This window comes from Panonychus citri, unplaced genomic scaffold, assembly GCF_014898815.1.
Source record: "Panonychus citri isolate SS breed McGregor unplaced genomic scaffold, ASM1489881v1 Contig00109, whole genome shotgun sequence".
In the NCBI taxonomy this organism is placed as follows: Eukaryota; Metazoa; Arthropoda; class Arachnida; order Trombidiformes; family Tetranychidae; genus Panonychus; species Panonychus citri.
The window spans coordinates 432634-452888 of record NW_026515514.1 but is presented as its reverse complement, the minus strand read 5'-3'; the positions used below and the strand labels follow the sequence as shown (position 1 = coordinate 452888).

The 20255-nt window shown below is 27.8% G+C and overlaps 1 protein-coding gene across 1 annotated transcript; it reads left to right on the top strand.

The window, feature by feature from the left end:
* The first annotated feature begins 1083 nt into the window (after nucleotides 1–1083).
* LOC128389605 (vasopressin V1a receptor-like) lies at nucleotides 1084–20236 on the top strand. The gene is made up of 2 exons (XM_053349216.1): nucleotides 1084–3406; nucleotides 19815–20236. Exons 1-2 carry the CDS (start codon nucleotides 1651–1653, stop codon nucleotides 20102–20104), a joined length of 2046 nt encoding a protein of 681 aa, XP_053205191.1. The 5' UTR covers nucleotides 1084–1650; the 3' UTR covers nucleotides 20105–20236.
* The last annotated feature ends 19 nt before the right edge of the window (nucleotides 20237–20255 follow it).

The following is a 20255-nucleotide window of genomic DNA, read 5'->3' as shown; positions in this document are numbered from 1 at the left end:
AATTAATTTACAACAATCAGTTAAATTTTTTATTAGAAAAGTTTTTACTTTCTATTAAACCAACTTGAAAACTTTTTTCTTTTTCAATAATTAACTTACTCTTTTTGTTGTTGATGAATTAACCATTCAGATTATTATTTCAAGGGCAGATTTATTCATTTCCCTGGTTATTTTTTTTTCTTGCCCGAGGGTCAATTATCACGTAGAAATCAGTTGATTATGAGTAAATCTTAAATTACTGTTACTAATTTAGATTAATAAACATTTGGATCAGTTTTTACTACTCTTTGCCAAGAATGTACTAAAATAAACTGTCAATCTAATCACGAATATTAATACAAAGACTTTTGTTAATTCCAATAAAAAGTCAAATGATAATCAAGAGAAACATTGATCAAGTTTATGAACTTTTTTTTCTCCATGAGAATCATAGAAAAAAAGTAAATATTCCCTGCCTTTTCCGATATAATTCAATATTCTTATTGAACTATTTAGATTGCCAGCAATTCAATTCGATCGGTTTGATTAAAACAAGAGAGAGAGAGAGAGAGAGAACAAGAAAAACAGGATTAGAACTGTTTCTACATAGGATGTGTAAAGTGTTTTCTGTCGTAAGTTTTGATTAACAAAATGCGATAATTCAAAGGTAATAAATGAGTTAAATGATGAAAAGAATTACGAGTTATTCACCTATTCCATGTTTTTCTATCATGTTATTTTCTTGCCTCTTCGAACGCCCACTTCTTTTAGAGGGATCGATCATCGATTGTTCCTCGAATGATGAACAAAAGTACAGAATAATTGTAACTCGAATTGAACCTTATTCTCTATTAGTATGTATCTTTTTGAGAATCGTTGTTGTTGTTCTTTGGTTTTGTGTTAATATATTTTTTCGTTAGGAGCCTGCGTAAGAAAAACGATGATGATAAACGAAAGACAGAGGAAAAAGAGAAAGAGAGAGAAAATGTAAGAACAAATCAATACAAAGGGATGAGGAAAAGATGAGGATGAGATTGGTGAAGATAAGTGAGCTTCTCATCACTTCTCTCACAGAACTTTATCCATTCAGTGAGTTATTTTGTTTCTAAACGACACCAACATCACTTTATCTCTTTTATTATTTACATCAAAGTTTAAAATTAACAATGGAAAAATCATTCTAACAATTAACACTTACTGATAATATTAATTATCGGCAGAATAGTTTCCAAGAGTTGCTTAATAATTAACCGATAATTACAGTTATTACCTTTCATCACCTCGAGATATAAAAGTGACCTGAAGACTTGATTTCTTTTAATTGTTTTTTTTTCAGGTAAAAGTGAAAAATCAGTTTCTCATTAAACTAATTGAAATAAAATGACAAATCAAAGTGCCTCTAATTAAAGATCATCTCATGAATTTAGTATAATTACTGTGAAACTTTTTCTCAGTTTAACTTGAAATTTATCGAAATTTGGGTTTTATATTATCTTCCAAAGAGATATTATTATTATCAAAAGTTTTCGACATTGAACCCTACTGATTACTGTTAATTTCCTTTGAAAATTAATTAATTCTTTTGATGTTGTGATTAACTTTCCAAGATTAGAACCAACTAATTACATAATTATCATAATATTTCACTTGTTAAATTGGAAACCTGTTAAAATGATCTCATTATTATCAACAATATCAACAGAGATTTTGTCAACTTCATCAGCTAATTCATTTAATGAATCAACTTTGCCAACTTTATCCTCACTTTTGATTGCAACTACAATTGATAATAATCATAGTAATATCAACACAACCTCCACCACGAACAACAATAGCAATAACTTGACATCTTCATCCTCATCAGTTGTCGCTTTAGTTACACACTCATCCTCATCCTCTTCATCTTCATCCTCATCATCCAGCTATTCTCGTGATGAGAACCTTGCAATCATTGAGATTATCACTTTATCTGCAATTTTTGTAATGATTGTTTTCGGAAATACATCAGTTCTTTTGGCACTAATTTTAAGCCGAATTAAACTTCGTCGAATGTACTTTTTCCTACTACACTTATCGATAGCCGATCTAATCACAGCATTTACTAATGTCTTACCTCAACTCATCTGGGAGATAACTGAACACTTTTATGGTGGTCATATATTATGCAAAGGAATTAAATATCTCCAACTATTGGGACCTTATTTATCTTCATTTACACTTTGTGCAACAGCGATTGACCGTTACAGAGCAATTTGTTATCCATTAGAATCTCGATCTCGACTCAATAGATCTAATCTTAAAGTCTCCATCGCCTGGGGATTAGCCTTAATCTGTTGCCTGCCTCAGTTACTTATTTTCTCATATCATCAAATACCAAATAATCCACAGGTATATGAATGCTGGGGAACATTTATTCAGCCCTATGGTGAAAGATTATATGTTACCTGGTATGCGTTTTCATCTTTCTTTATTCCCTTTACTATTATCATATTCACCTTTTCCAATATTTGCTCTGAATTATGGAAAAATGGCCGACGAATTAAAAAAGCCGGATTAACCCGTTTAAGCGGAAATATTCAATCAGTTAATTCTCATAATGTTCATCAGCAAAGTTCAAATTTAAATCAATCTCCAACACAGCAGAAAACAACATCGACCATTCAATCAACTGATTTCCATTTGAATAGTCCAATTTCAAGCCATGAACCAAGTCATGAATCAATTACGGTTGATTCATTTCGAGTAATTACCAATAATCGATTCAATAATAATAAGATGATTAGTGATAATAGTGATAAGATTAATAATGTAACTTGTTCCTTATCATCTCCATCAACAGTTATCGGAACAACAGAATCAGAATCAAAACATTTCCTCAGTAAACTGGGTCATCCATTTACTAGAATTAAAACATTAAAACGTCAAAATAATATTGACCATCCCAAAATTATTGATCTTAATCACGATTCTCAGATAAATTTCAATAATAGTAACATTAATCTTACCCATGAGGTAACCAACACTCAAGTGTCACAAAAGTTACAAGGTAAAAATGAATTAAATGGGAACTCAATCAATCATGTTACTCCTTCATCATTATCATCTTCATCTTCATCAATGTTACCAAATTCAATGAAAATACTTACAACAACGAGCCCAACAGTTGTAAATCCATCAACTACATCATTAGCACCTCCAACCTCAACATTATCATCATCAACATCAACTCGACGAACCTCTAGTATCAATACAGATCGTTGTACACCTCGAAGCCATTCAACAGCCTACTTTTCAAAAGCCAAAATTAAAACAATCAAATTAACGGTAACAATAATCATGTGCTATATTTGCTGTTCATCGCCGTTCAATATCGTTCAAATGTGGGCTTATTGGGTTCCAGGAGCTCGGGAAAGTTCATTGTGGCGAGGTGAGTTTCGTTCAGTCAGAAATGACCACTTGTTGATTTATCGTTTACATGGATTATCATTAATCGTATCAATGAATCGCCATCAAAATTATTATAATAATCATAGTTACAAGCCTTTAATCATGATCAAGATTTCATGATTAACTCAAAATCCAATTTATCAAAAAGCTATTGAAGTCCAATCAATATTTCAAGTCTCTATAATTGTAATTAAAGGTCTAATTGTTTTCTTGTCTTAGTCTATTGCCAAGAAAGATATGAAATAGAATCGCTAATTGTTTACAATTTAGATTAATACATGATAGATAATTACCATGGAAAAGTTTGTTATCAAAGAAGAAACAATTTTCTCCAAAAGTTATCAGATATTCTAATGTTTATATTAGTTGATTAGTTTTAAGAGAATATTTTATTTGATAAAAAGTTAATTGTTCTTGATAAACTCTAATGTCTTTCAGAATGATTATCATCAATTTCAAGAGCATAGGAATTTTTTTCTCCTTCCTTCCTTCCTCATCTTTTCTTTATCCTCATCATCATCATTATCATCATTCTCACAATCTATTCAGTATTTTTATCTTTCTTTATTCAGCTTTTTATTTATCCTTTTTTTTTCGAGGATTTATCCTCCTCTAGATAATCAAATCAATCATCTCAAGCAACATCATCAGATAAAGATGATTATCATCCCGATGATCATGATATTCATGATAATGATTGACAATGTTTGCAATGAATGAGAGCTAAATACCTTCAATTTATCATTGTTTTCTCTTATATTTTTTTTTTCTTCCTTGCGAAGCCAAAAATAATTCGAGTCAACTTTCATTTCCTCTAATAAATATTATATTCACTATCATCTTCTTCAGCATCCTCATCATCTTGATCAATGTTATTATTGAATCATCCTGATTATCATTAATATGATAAGCTGATGACCTTTGTCATTGATACAATTGATAATGATAACAATAACAATCATCATCTAATAATAATAAGTATTAGCTGCTTTCATTATTAATCTAAGTAAGATGTTATCAAAGTTTCAAAGTAATTAATATCTTATCAACAATTATATTCAGTATCATGTTAAAACCATTAACAATGGGATGCTAAGTATAATCAATTTTCAATTAAGACCAATTAATCATTGGAAGAGTAAATTTTATTACTCAAAGTATATTATTAACTTGATTTAATATTTACTCTCATCAGAATTCAAGATTATGTTTATTGATTTGTATAATAGTTCAATTTCAAGAATCGTCATGTTTTTTATGTATCAATCAGTACATACAGAATTTATGCCAGAATTACAATTAATTCATATTATTTATGAAACAATTCCAACTCGGATTCTGTGGGTGAACTTTTGTTTACCTAAAACCTTTTTGTTTGGGATAATAGTCGATAAGATTTTAGTTATTATAATAGAACCAAATTATCCTAGAGATTAAGTTATCCAAGTGATTTATTTGTTTGCAAGTTTGGTTGCATGTCAATTAATTAATCAATTTGGTTAAACATTTACTGTCCATCGTTTCCCTATCAGTTTTGAACACAATTTCTAATTCAAATTGAAAGTTTTGATAACATTTCATTGTGACCTGAATAAGTTGACGGGTTGAATAACATGATAACTTCAAAAACATACTCACATTTTCATTGAGACATTTAATTACGATCTCTTGATACTATTACTATTATCACTACAAATTAATATCATAATAATAAACAAAGAATTAGCAATTACTCAACATGGATCGAGTTGGATATTGATTTGGACTTACAGTAGACAATATTTCCAATCAATCGCTGATTTAATCAATCAAATAGTTTTTTTTTTGAAAGATTAACGATTAAGATTATAATCGTTATCATGATATCTATTAATACTTTTGAATGAAACATTTTCACCATAACAATTTATGATTTGATATGAATAATACGAGGATACTTAATGTTAACCTAAATGAGGAAATGTAATCCAATGTAATTCAACAGTTTTTTTACTTCTCGGATAAAATGAACATTCATGTTTAATGTATTAAAACATGTGAAAAAATTTCCTTATAGACGATTCTTATTATTGCTTCATAGTAATTCAAAGTTCTTAGGATTAAGTGAACACCTTAAGGGTGGCAATTAAGGTTCAGGTAATCTCAAGTTCTATGAACAGTTTTCCATGAACCAACTCGCTGAGTATTATACATTAAAGGTATCAGTCAGTCCTGTAGTTTTTTGGTTCTTCAGTTTGTCTAATTATTACTTATCGAGATACAAGGTGAGAGTACATGTAATGTATATGTAATCTTACAATTTGGTTCTTGTCAAAAGTGACTTTCAAGACTTTTCTGCGTTTCCGGAAGTTACATTTAAGCTACCAATATCTCCAACTCGTTCAAAATGGGCATTAACCAAGTACTTCCATGACAAATCGATAGGTACCTGTGGGAACGTTTTAGATGTCTTACATTTTCCATGGCACCTCGAATAGTTGAACAATCGTTCCTTTCGTTTCCTAGAGTTGGTTGGTTACAGAAACAAAATAGAGATGAAAAATTGACCTCATGGTGAAAGTATCGGAGACATTCAAGCCTCGAATGACCTTTCATTATATGAAAATTGATGTATTCAACTATTAATTTTATTATTAAGAAAGTTTCACTAAAAGAAATTCCTAGCATGCAATTATCATAGATTAAATGTCATTATGCTCTCGGAACGTCAGACGATAATAGAAACGATCGATACTATCAAGTTTTCACTTTCTAATCAAATCAATTTGATCAAAAACTGTCACATTGACAATGTTTTTCCGGTTTATTCAACTGAAATATTCATCAATATCCATCGTCATCAACAATATAATGATAACATTGTTGATCATAATTTCATGTTATCTCTTTCAAATTATTTCAACCATTGAAAAGCTGATTAACCTGATGAATTAATACCTGACTTATTGTTTACTTTGTATCAACAGAATTATGAATACGATTATCATAATTGAGGGAAATACTTATAATCCAATCAAATGTATAATCTTTAGACTTTATCGTATCTCAATCTGATTTCATTTGTTCATTTACATCATATTCAATTATCTAGATGATACAACAACTTTGAGCTTCATGGTTATGAATTTTATGAAGATAATAAAAGACAATAAGAGGAAAATTTCATGTTATTAAACATTAAACATGTAATAAAATCTAATTCTAATTATATAATTACCAATAACTATTAATAGAATTGCATCTCAATTGAACTTTTCACTATTCTAAACAGCAATTGTAACTTTTGTTATCAATCAACTGAATAATTGAATGATAAATTTATGAATAAATGTCCATCAGAACTTTTCGATAAACTAATCATATTCATCTAAATTTGTGTAATACTAATGAATCGTCTTGAGTAAATACGAAACCTATTGCTGAATTGACTACTTTACCTCAACTCGAATATAAAATTGATTGGACACTGGTCAGTTTAAGTAAATAAGATCGGAAAAAATAAAGATTTCCACAGGGAATGATAAATTTTATTAGATAATATAAAGTCTAGATTGTTACTATGAATATTTACCCACAGAACTAAGATGTTAAACTATTAAGAAATGATAATAAGATGAGGTTACACTAGAATGAACTTAAACTGTTGCCAAATTTGCGCCAGAATTTTTCATCATTAAAGTTTGTACACTTGAAGAGGTTCGAATCCGTTTTTCGATCCAATTTTTGGATGATTAAGTTTTCGCATTAATTAAGTTTAATGCAATGACCGAAAAAAAAATTGCTTCGATTATTAGTTACTCTTTATCATTAACAAGACTACTGACCATGAAAAGAGAACGAGAGTTGAATTCTAACAAATAAACGACTTAGAATTTAGATTCATGATGAAATTCAGTTTCTATTCTTGAACAATAATATGAACTACTAATAGTTTGTTGTTATCTAAACACTTCAGATGATATAAACTTTAAGCTCAGGTTGGAAATTAATTATCGAGTAAATTCACAATTAAATATATTGAACCTTGAAATTCATTGAATTTTAGGTTCATTCATAAATCAACCAGTTATTAAACTAATCATTGGTTTATTCAGTCACCCTGAAGATTGGCTTGGATGGAATTTCATCTAATAAAATGTCAAATGAACTTTCAGAAGGAAGATGAAAGTAAATATTAGATTGAATGAACTTTAATTAAAATCGTTAAATTGTAATAATATAAACTCGTTATATGATAAGAAAGTTGTCATTCAGTAAAACTGATCGTTAAGTGATATGGAAACTTAATGAATAATTTAAAAGGTAAACTTTCATGTTACCCTGAGGGCAAAGTTTTTCATGACAATGCTAAGTGTTTGTTACTAATAAATAGAAGTGAAAATATCACACTTGAATAACACTCATAATAATAATAAGAATAATATTAATACGATTGTGCTCACAATTGAACAATGTCCAAAATCCCTTAAGAAAGTTCATCAGGTTCATATAAATGATTCATTGAAACTGTGAACAAATAAAAAAAAACCTCCAGGGTAAGAATATGATATTTATTTGGTTAACCTTTTGTCTTACCTTTGTAGTTTTTCCTGATTTGTTATGATTAAAACATGACCATTTAATCAGAAAACTCAGAGAAGATGAATACAAACTAATATCGTTGATACTATTGTATCAATTTCTATTATTATTGGAACATTAATTCAGTTTGACTTATGTATTTATGCTCTTGGTTTTAATTAATCTTCTCATTTTAACCATACAGGGTCTTCATGTAATTCTATATCTATTAATAATAATGATTCTGCTATAAGGTAAGAGTTAATCATGAACCATTCTTATCAAGATTTTCTCAGTGATTCCAATAAACTTTCATATTAATAGATTCTTGATTCTTGAAGGTCAACAAAAGTTATGACAAACAAATATTATCAAAACTATTTACCAAATGATGAAATTCAGTAAACTCAATGGATGAGTATCGAGTGTAAATATTAGTATCAAGTTACCAGAGTTTTGTTTAGAAGGCAAAATGCTGCAGTTTATTTCATATTTTTTAATCTAATACATGTACTTTCTTATTGAGAATCCAAATATTGATAACAATAATTCATCGATTGGTTCGAAAATTTCGTAAGATTTCAGTTCTTTTTTTTGAGAATTTCTTTTTCCACAGTCTGACTCATGATTGTCTCGAAATTCTACAGAAAAAAAAGAAACAAACATTAGAATTGATGGAGATAATCCTGGGGTAAAGTTCTTATTAATATGAATTTGATCACAAATATAATACTGATTAGGTGATAATTCACCAATCAAACTCTTGGATTTTCACTGTCAAACCTGAACTTTCATGCTTTTCACTTTCGAGTTATAACCCTGAATATGAAGTCACGTGACTCCATTTAACCTTCTTTCTCTCTCGATATTTTTCTTCATTGATCCTGATTGAAATTGACATTGAACATGAGATTCATTGGCACTTTCTCTATTATAAGTTCTTTACATTGTTCACAGAATTTAGTTGAAAGTTCATCATAATTCCCATTTGAGGTTTTCAATTCTTACGTGTAGCTCATCATTTGTCTTTCCATTTCGTGAACTCGTGAAAAGGGTCAATTATTGAGAAATGAAATGTTACATGATAATTGAAAACTTGCGATATTCTTAGTTTGAATTCTATATAATATAAACTTTTCGCTTTCGATTTGATTAATGACATCATTGTTCAAGGAAAATGAGATAAACTTTCACGTTAATTCATTTGAGATTATCGTCGAATCCTAAAGAGATAGAAAAAAAGATGATTCTCTGTGACACTTATTCAGAAATCTCGATCTACGTCAATACTATCCTTTATCATGAGAACAACAAGACACCAGAGTAATCCTTTTTCCAGGATATTCCATCGGGATAAAATGGAAAATTCTGTGAGTCCTTACGTTGAAATAATTTGTCATTTTGGTCGATTTGGTTTTTTTTCATGATAAAATTTAGATGATTTCACATTAATGTGTGAACTATTAGTTAATATCAAAAATTTCATCTGAAGTTCATGATATTGTTTACCAGGATAAACAATTCTCATGATAAACTTGACAAAACAATGAAGACAAAATATCACAATCAAAAGTAACTTTGAATCACGAATATCACCTCAATTAGTGTCAATTAATTACAATGATTCTCATCAAGGATTTTCGTTGAAGATGAAAAGTTAATTAAAAACTGGGAACTTTAATTTTTAAGTTCTGTCCATTTTTCTGACAGGATAATTAATCTTTCTCATGTAAGATTTTTAATATTTTGCAATTGAACTTTTTTTTCTGGTCAATGAATGAAACTTTTTGAAACTTGTGGTCATTTTTTTTCCAGAAAATTTCAATAATCTATAAAAATGATTATCTTTATCATGATTTATTCCTGTAATCAAACTCAGTGATGGCGAAATAATCAATTGGGTTATTAAAGCCAATTAAAGGCTTAGATGAGGTTAATCTCAAAGGATAACAAATATAATAAGTAGGATGAAGCCAAGGAAACATGGATGAGAACATGATAAATAATAGTTTCTGTTATTGACAGAATCCCGAATATTAAAAACTCTTTTTTCATTATAATCCCATTTTTGTTGACCAATTTTCTCAAATGTAATTAATATAAACTACACAGACTAATGTTATCTAATTTATCATGAATTTAATATTACATAACAGCAAAAAGAAAATCAATATTTTCTTTTCTTCATCATCTCCTATCTGATGATAACCATGATTATCAATTTCTTTACGTTATAAAAAATGACGATAATGAAAATGAATAAGAAAACAGAAATTCTTGTCTCCTTTATCAAACATTATGAATGGATAACCAGAACAATCAGTTTAATGATTACGATTAAGTAGCAAAATGACAGAGTCAGATTTTCGTGTCATGATTAAAAATGAACAATTCATTGATAATGATCAATGATAAAGCTAAACAGTTAATGCTATTTCTATATAATTTGAAATAAAGTTTGAAATGAAAAGGTGGTTATTAGTTAATTAATATGATAATCATGATGAATTACATGTTCCCTCTTGAACTGTCAATCAAACATTTAATGGTAATTACATTGTTCTAGTTTATTACTCATTGAAATGATTAATTTGAGCAATAAAATGGCCTCTACATGGTGGTGATAATGGTGTTCATGTTGAGCGATTAATAATAAAATTAGTTCATTTGAGGTTATGTTTTGAATTGTTGATTGATTACTTTTAACTCTTGAATATACCAAACAGGTAAAGATAAAACAATTACCTGATTATTTCTCATGATCTTCACTAATTATGATAATGATAAATAAAATTCTGACAAAAACAGGGAAACGAAACATGAATAGTTGAGAACGAATTTGACTCGAAGAGAAGATTAATTCAATTAGATTTTTCTTTTCGAGAGAATAAAAAAATTCTTTCATTCCTTTTGAATATCAACGATAAATCAATCATCAGATTTCATGGAAATTTACATGAAACGTTTGTGTTCCAGTTCATTCAATTGTCAAAATTTTCTCTTGTTTATTTTTAATTCCCAAAATTCTTGAAATGATTTACTATTCATTGAACAGTTCGGTACATGTACTTGATTAGTTTCTTAGGTTTTGGATCATCGAATTGGTTAGAACAATTTTTTTCTCATCAATAAACAATTAAATTAAATAGTTTCCAATATCCGCTATATTGATAGTACTTACAATTGAATTGTTTGTTTGTTAATTGTGATTACAAATTAGCACATAAATTGAATAAGATTTAATTGTTGTGATAGTAGGTGAGTTGATAAACTTTTAGATTCTTATCCATAATCTTATCGTTAAATCATACAAAAGCTAAATTGTTATCAAACTATTACTAGAATCAGGTTGTAAATTGTTTTCTAATTTTATAACTGTTAATTGAAACAATTTACACATAGTTTTAATCATCACAATTTGCCGGAAACAATTTCGTCAGAAAAAAAAGTAACAATGAAAATTTGATTGTTATTGAAACAAATAATTGACAGTAAAACAATTTAAAAACCCACCACAATCAAATTGCTTCTTAATTGCTCAAACTCGTAGATTTTTGCTGAATTATATTTCCACTTTTTCAGTTGTAGGTGAATCAAATTAACCTCTCTCATGAATTTTGTATGTTACTCTCTAATCAGTGTTGACAATGAGAAAAGTTCATGAATGAGGTAAGCAAAAAATTGTCATTCTAAAGACATCGAACTTTTTTCTGTCAGAACTTTTTTCTCAGCTAATAACTCTCTCTCTCTCTCTCTCTCTCTCTCTCTCTCTCCTAAATATTCACTTTCGAGCTTTCCTTTTATCTTTTTGCTTCGAAAATAAAATTCTAAAACTTTAATGATAGAAAAGTAAAGTTCTAACTACAAAGAAAGTGAATATTAATAATATCAGAGTTAATTCTTAACGATAAGCCTCATGAACTCATGAAAGAAATTCATACATGTAAATCAAGAAGAGTTGAAACTGAACCATAAAAATAATCTAGAATCGTATCAATAAATTTCATTCAAGTTCATTTATATTAATTGATGAAATTTGATAATCTCGATCAACTTTCAGTTATGTCTCATTGAATTATCATGAAAAAAAAACGATGAATTGTTTCATTTTAAATTTTGCTCATGATTTTCATTATTCATAAACTTTTATTATATTAACATAATTGTTGAAATTAACGTTCAACTAATAGTATTACAATTAACTACGTCATCTATTAATTCAACAATTGGACATGTTTATTTTCATCATGTTAATCAAATTATCATCTTATTTTAATGTATTTATCATGCTCATCATTTTCAAGACAATTATGTTGATTATCATGAAGTCTCATCAGTTGGAAATTATTTTATCAATTTTGAATTGTCTCCATTATTTAAGGCATATTATCAAGCATTCATATTAATCATGTTACTTTGTATACGAAATGTTTATTTTAGCTTCAATTTTATTATGATAACAGAAAAAAAACTATTAATTCAATTATCGTGAATAAAAAAGTTCCGTTATTTTCACAATCATCACTTGAAGATAATCAATTAAATTACTCATTTATCTGATATTATCTGACAAATGATTACTACTTCTAGAATTGGTGAAACATATCAAGTCCACCTAATATACTGAATTGTTCAAGATTCATAGATATCTCATTTCTTTGTCAGAACTTTATTTCCATTCTGATAATATCTTTGTTCAGTCAATTATCAGCAATGTCTTGATAAGTATTTCATTAGATTTTCTCATTTAGAATTGATCATATTTCATGTGAAAAAAAATGTTATCTTTTTTTCAATCATGTTTCTCATGTGAAGGTGTGTCTCCTGTCAATTCACCTTTAACAATGAAAACCTTGATTTCTAATATTATTCTGGTTTCTCTTGGTTAGATAATAAATGTAGGTTTTCAGGGTAAGTTCGTCTTCTAGTGTTTATACTTGAAGTTTTTTCTCTCTCTTTCTCTACTTTTTATTATCATTCCCATGATAGAACATCTTAGAATAATTGTACAAAGACCGAGAATAACAATAATATGAGAAGAGAGAGAGATGAAAAGATCATGAGGAAGTTTCTGTTTCACTGTCAATTCAGATCTTTAGGTTGATCTGATGAAGATGCTGAGGTTGATGGGATGAAAAATGAAGGATCAAAGACTAAAGTTCATCTAGAATCGTTGTTTTTATCAGAATTTCTCATTCTTTTCGAGTCTTTTATTTTACAATTTCTTTTCCGGTGTCAATTCAATAACAATAAATAAAGTTCTGAAGAAAATTATTCGATATCATGTAAATAATAATGATGATGAAATTCAGTTTGATAGAAGTGAAGAGAGAGGAAAAACTTTACATTTTTGTCTCTTAAGGGGAAAAAAGAGAAAGATAAATTTGCATAATTCTATTGAATGAATGCTGGTGTAAGAGAAAATTTAACCATGATGATAATGATTCCAATTCTATGTCAACCAGAATTATCTCCATTCGATCTGAAAGGAAACATGTTCCTATCCATTGAACAACTGAAAATAAAACAAGAATTTTGAACTTTAACCTGAAAATCAGCTAATCTCATGGTTCACAATTCATATATAAATGTGTACATAATATTATGAATAACATTTGTTTTCAATTTACTCAGAAAAATATTATCTTCAAATAAAGTTTATCCCTGAGATCTAATTTGGTTATATTAATAATTGATTAGGTGATATTATGATATTGTCGATATTTAATAATATGACAGGTAAATTTGATATTAACCAGAATATAATATATAAAAATAGTTCATTTTCTGATAAAAATGACTACGGAAATGATGATAACGATGAAAGATTATCTTGATATAAAGACACTCGAAAAAGTTTCAAGTTGACTCATGATATTAGTTAGAATAATATTGATTAATATCATAGAAAGTTAATAAAAATCAGTATCATTCTCTATCAATGGTAAATATAAATTTAATCAATTTAGATTAAGAAATTGCATTACGATTTAATTTGATTCAGTTGAGAGATAACGATCATTTTCTTAATCAGTTAATCGTTAGAACGAGCAAGGAAAAAAATTAATCTCAGTTTCCTAAATCTCTACACCTTAGATTTCCTATCATGTAAATTGATTTTGTGAAAATCAGGAAAAAGTAAAGAGCAAAAAAAAAGTAACTTGGATTGAGGAATTGGTTTGAAATCGTAATCCGATTAATAGCTAATTTATTAATCACATTTGATTGTTGCTAAATTGATTATGATTTGAAGAATCACGTTCAATAAATTTACATGAAATCAGTGAGGCTCAATGTTAACAGCAATAGACAATGTTGTTAACTGTATTTGTCCAGAGTGATTATTATCATTTACGATAATTTTATCTGATAATTATTATTAAATTATCTGCATTTGTTGATTGTTACATTTGGTGAAAATGATTAAATTTATTATCATTATTACGATGGGAATTGAATTGTTATTCAGATGAAAATGATCACAGATTTCAAGATATTTGAATAATACATGACGGAACTTTAAATCTTGATCATCTTGAATCTGTCATCGTTTGAATCATTCAGAATAATAATATCGCTTATAATTCAGATGATATCAATTCAATAACAATAAATTTCCACCATTTATATTCATTATTTTGTATTTCCATGAAAAAAATATTATCTCGCCTCAGTTTTGATTTGTATTCAACTTAATAATCAGTTTCCAATCTCCATTGTAATCTGAACTTAACCATGTTTATATTATATACTAATCATGATTATCTCCATAGTCTCATGGCTGAATTCAAAGAATTATGAAAATTTTCATTCTTATGAATTATGTCCCGAAAACCAAACATAATTTCAATTCATTTCTCCAAACTCATATTATTATCATGATCGATTTATTTATATATATTTATATTTTTCTCGTTGTCTTTGAATCAACTTTGATTTGTTTAACAATCAAGAGTTTAGATTGATTAGTTTATATATGAGTTTAATTGAACAATCATCTAGTGACATGGTTAATGGAAATAGTTTCACCGAACAATATTTTCTCCCCTGTTCTTTTGTCAACTGAATCATGAAAAAAAAAGGAAAACAACATGAATGATATTATCTGGATTATGAACAATTAGAGATCAGGATTAACTTATAATCAGTATAACAGAAAAGTTATCAACATTTTAATTAAGTTTATCATTCCCATTTCTCCCCCTGTTATTCATGAATCATTGAGATAGAAAATTGTTCAATATTATCAGAAAATTTTTTCCATTCTCATGAAAATTATGCAAGGCAACTTTTTCCCTAATAATTTATTCAGATTTTTTTTTATATTCACCATGAGAAAATCATGATATTTTCTTTGAATTGTTATTCTAAATGAATAGTTTAAGTGACATTTTCCAAAGTAGATTGTCTTATATTCATGTGTATGTGATGGATTTGTGAGTATTTTGTTCAGAGAGTGTAAACAAAATAAATGAATGAAATAGTTTATATATAATATTGAAATACAATCAATTTCAATCAAATTAAAATTATGGAAATCAATTCAACTGAATAGCAAAAAATTAACATTAATAATTGATAAAATGGTTAACATTTTAATATCCCATTAAAAGTAATCAACAAGAGGGCGAGACACAAACATTACCTTCATTATAATTTACTCATTTATACCAAAGTAAACAATTAACTAATTGAACAAGAGAATTAAATATTTTCCCCTTCATTAATACCTTGGAATCAGAATCATTTATCTTACTCCATTTATCTCATTCATCTTCGTGACTTATTACATTTACAGTTATAACCACTTAGCTTTTACCATGATAATCAATATGAATTATCACCTGAGAAAAAAATATCTCATGCAATTTGAAAATATCTGATTGTTAGTTGATGGAATTGATAAAACTTTGATATTTTCTCTTTATTATTGATTGAATAGGAAAATAATATCAACAATGAAGAAAGAAAAAGTTTCTAGATTGATGGATAAAGATAAAGGGATAATATGAATCATGTTAATTAACTGATGGTTGAAAATCATCGGGAGCAAATGAATCAATTGAATTGATGAGATTCCTGATGAGAGTTCATTAATTTGATTCTTTGATCATGAATGAAAAGTCAATGACAAACATTTTCTCCTATCAGCTTATTAATGTGCTAATAAACTGGTAAAAACTTGTCATCATCATGTTACATTATTTGACGAATTGACAAGTTTATCATTAATCTAATGGCTTCTCAATTAACTTGATATTCAAATCGATAGATTTTTTTTTCCATCTCCCAACAATTCATATTTCTCAATTTATCAATTACATTCTAAATCCCAGTCTTGTAATAGTTGCCGCAGGGTAAATATCAAGGTTTTCATTATATTCCAATTTCAATGAAATCAGAGGAAAAATATTCAAGTTTCAATGAGATGAAAAAAAAAATCATCAAATTAACTGAAATTAAAGTGATCATTTACATGATAGAGTAATTGTTTAATAGTAATTCATTTAATAGTTGAATTTGAATCGATCAACAATAATGAATTGTCATTGAATCTGTTGATTTTAACAACAATTGAATTGGAATACAATTACTACCAAATAACTAACAAAGTATCAATTGAAGGGTCAAATATCATTAAAGGTTATTGGGTTGAAAAGTTTTCGGAAACAAGGAAAGTTTGGACAATCAACTTTCTACTTTAACAAATTGATTCAAAGAATTATTCTATTATTATTATGTTCGATTCTGGGAATCATGATAATGATAATAAAGAAAAGAAGAAGATGGAGAAAAAGAGAATAACGAAAACATGATTGCTCTCAGAGTGGAAAAACTTAAATTCATTGTTTCTTTCGAGCTGAATGATCATCTTCATCTCTACCATCGTCGTCTTTTAACTTCGTAACCATCACTATTAAGATTATCATGATTCTCTATATCATTTTTATTTTCTATTTCGATTCAGATTCCATACAACAGATTGATCCTTGCGAAGAAGTAACAAAAAAGTATATACATAAAACAAGCAACTATTCATTTTTGAATATCTCTTTTCTTGCTTTAGTTTTCTCATCCCTACCTCGTGGGTTGGTATTTCTTTTTTTTTCCTTCTTCTATTTCTTTTTCAAATTCTGTTCTTTTTCCCAGAATCTTCGGTCTATCTCTCAATTCTCTATATATGCTGAATAATCCTGAATGTCTTCCTTGGTGATGCAGGGAAAATCTTTTCTTCACCATTCTTTCATTCGTTATATCAGTTAAATCAGTTTCAAATTGGTTTTGAATGCTTATTATTATAATAATAAGTTTTTTTTTCTTCGAAATTTTTACCGTTTCAAATCGTTTTTATTTCTCTCTTTCTTTCTCTTTCTCTTTCTCTCTCCCTGTCTCTTTGTCCATGAACAATGCGATACCTTTCATACTTTCATCTTATATGATCACATTGTTGTTATCTAGAACTGTTCATATCGAATGTAACTGAAACTGTCTGATAAATAGAGAGAGAGAGAGAGAGAGAGAGAGAGAGAGAGAGAGAGAGAGAGAGAGAGAAACATCAGAATTACATTTGGAATTTTGATTAATCTATGATATATACAAATTAAGTTCTCTGTCATTTCCTTTTTCAAGGTTATATGACATGTTAATCAAAAGATATTAATTTGAATCGAATCTTGAATAATCGATAATTTCTATAAAATGTAAAAGTAAAAAGTTTTCAACTTGGGAAAAATGAATATGAACTTATGATATCCCAGTAGAAAACGATAAACAATTGAGCTAATTTGATATTCTTATGATTATCGTTAACTTTATATTGTAAATTGAAGTTTCATTGAGCACGAAAAGAAAGGTTATTGATACTTAGTAAGTACGAATATTATTATTCATGGTAAATCTTGAATAGTTCAATTCGATCCATGAAATCCATCGGCTAATTCTGTGGGTGTATGTAAATGGCCCTTCTTTGTAATATCATGATAAATATTTACAAATCACCGAATCGATTTTTTTTTTATTCAGAATAGAACTTTTTTTTCTTTATTACTTTTTCGAGTTCTCGAAACTTTCTAATGAACTTTAAACATAATCATTATCCCTTGGATAAGTTGGAGATTTAATTTAAATTTGATTAACTTTCTACTTTTAAAGTTAATCAATTTCTCCCTTGTCAAAAAAAGCTCCAGGTATTATTATCTTATTATTATTGTCTACTGTTGGATGTTAAATGAGCAATTAGTTTTAATTGTTAGTTGTTTGTTTCATCAAATACAGTTGAATTGATGATTAAATAGCACTTTTAACAAGCTATTTAATTTTACAATTAATCAACAACAAAAAAAGCTTCATTCATTTGATAAGATGAAAGTTAATATCTTGTGAATAACATTCAGCTATTTCTTTCATGGCATTTTCATGGTAACTATAAGTCCTATGAATTCAAGACTTGAAAGATATGAAAGATATGAGGTTGAACGATGGGAAAATATGTAAAGTAATATAATGACCTTGAAATGCGTTCTTTGTCCTTTCGACGACCTAAGTGACCTTGATCTTTCAATACGACGATCGAGTATTGTTCAAACTCGTACTATTAATGTTGAGAAAATCACGAAAAAATAATTGCTGAGTTGTGTAGTTTTTCAATTGATTCAGTTAACTCATTGATTGTTATTATAATTAAGTATTAGTTTGACAATCAATCTGAGATTAGTTTATTAGGTCAACTTGTATTTGTATGCATGGAATAAATCAAATGATAATAATTGTTATACTGATGATGATAATGGTTAATCAAATTGTGAATTAACTGGTTACACTTGATTGTCTAGATGAGATAATCTAGTTTTATTAATGGGCACAATTGTTATTATTGATTTCAACTTAATCATGATAGACACTAGTTAATTTAATGTCATCAAGTGATCAACTCTTACGACTCATTTAACTTAGCAACACAATTAATAACTAGATAATGTTTATATCATGACAATTAAGAGGAAAACATTGTTATAACAATTAGATGGATGTATGAAATTCAATTTAATTGTTACTGATGGTGATAAACATGTGAAGCAATTAATATATATACATAATAATCTGTTCTAATGATGTGATTTCAAATTGTGATTTGTAGCTTATTATTGTTACTGAATTTAATCATTTCGCAATTTAAAATTAATTTGATTCTGTATACATATTAATCAGGATAACGATTTGTTAGTATCAGTGATTCATTCACAGCAATTTAATGGTTTTCTTTGCAATTATAATGATGGAAAGTTTTGTTTTCTGTTGATTGATTGTTAAAATTTTTCAACAATTTAGTTACATGATTTTAATCCTGGTCAAATAAAATGATTGTTGAACTTAATTCTGGGTGTATTCAGAGGGTATTCCGATAAATTTTCAAGCTTCTTATGTTCAGTTTAGTTGAAAAATCTTAACAATCAACTTATCATTGTTTTGATTTTATTGTTAACTTGACTATTTATTTTTATTTCATTTCTTAACAATCAACTGATTGTTGTTGTTTTCTTGTACTTATTATTTTTCTTATTTCTCAATTGATTTACTGTATATTAGTGGAGCTAAATTGTAAACAATTTAAGAGTAACAAACGCATGTCTAATGATGAATTTCAAGTGATTCCATTAACGATACACAACAACAATTAACTAACTGTGAATAATTAATGATCTCATTAACATAGATTTTCATATTATTAGAAGGTGAAATTGGACGATTCTTTAATTGTATTCGATTAACTGTTGAATTTGTAACAATTGTTTTGATATATTGAACTAATTTTTTGTTTTTCTTTTCAGGTCCATTAATTACAATTGCGATGCTACTTCCGAACCTTAATAGTTGCGTTAATCCTTGGATTTACCTGTTCTTTAATCGTAATTTATTAACTACTCTAGAAAAATTATGCTGCTCATGTTCAACTAATCAGAATAATAGTAATCAAAATAATAATCGTAAGCATCTTGAAGATTCATCGATTAACGCCGAAGCTCATAGTTCATCAATCAATAGACATGGATCAAGAGCGATTTTCGCTAATCAAAAGATGACAAAATATTCTGATGATAGAACGAGTGTTGATCACTAAATTAGAATTAGTAATTTATTCTGAAAAATATTTCAATCCATTAATTGTATTATAAGTTACCCAATGATAAAGTAATTGTAATTATCTTTCCAATTTGATTAAAATTAAAATGATTGAAACTTTTTTGAACAACTGATGATTCGTCAAGTTT

What these genes read in the sequence shown, in the direction of transcription:
- LOC128389605 (XM_053349216.1), top strand. Translation starts at nt 1,651, where the DNA reads ATGATCTCATTATTATCAACAATATCAACAGAGATTTTGTCAACTTCA. An exon ending in GGAAAGTTCATTGTGGCGAG is followed by an intron (nt 3,407 to 19,814) that starts GTGAGTTTCGTT and finishes TTTTCTTTTCAG; the next exon opens with GTCCATTAATTACAATTGCG.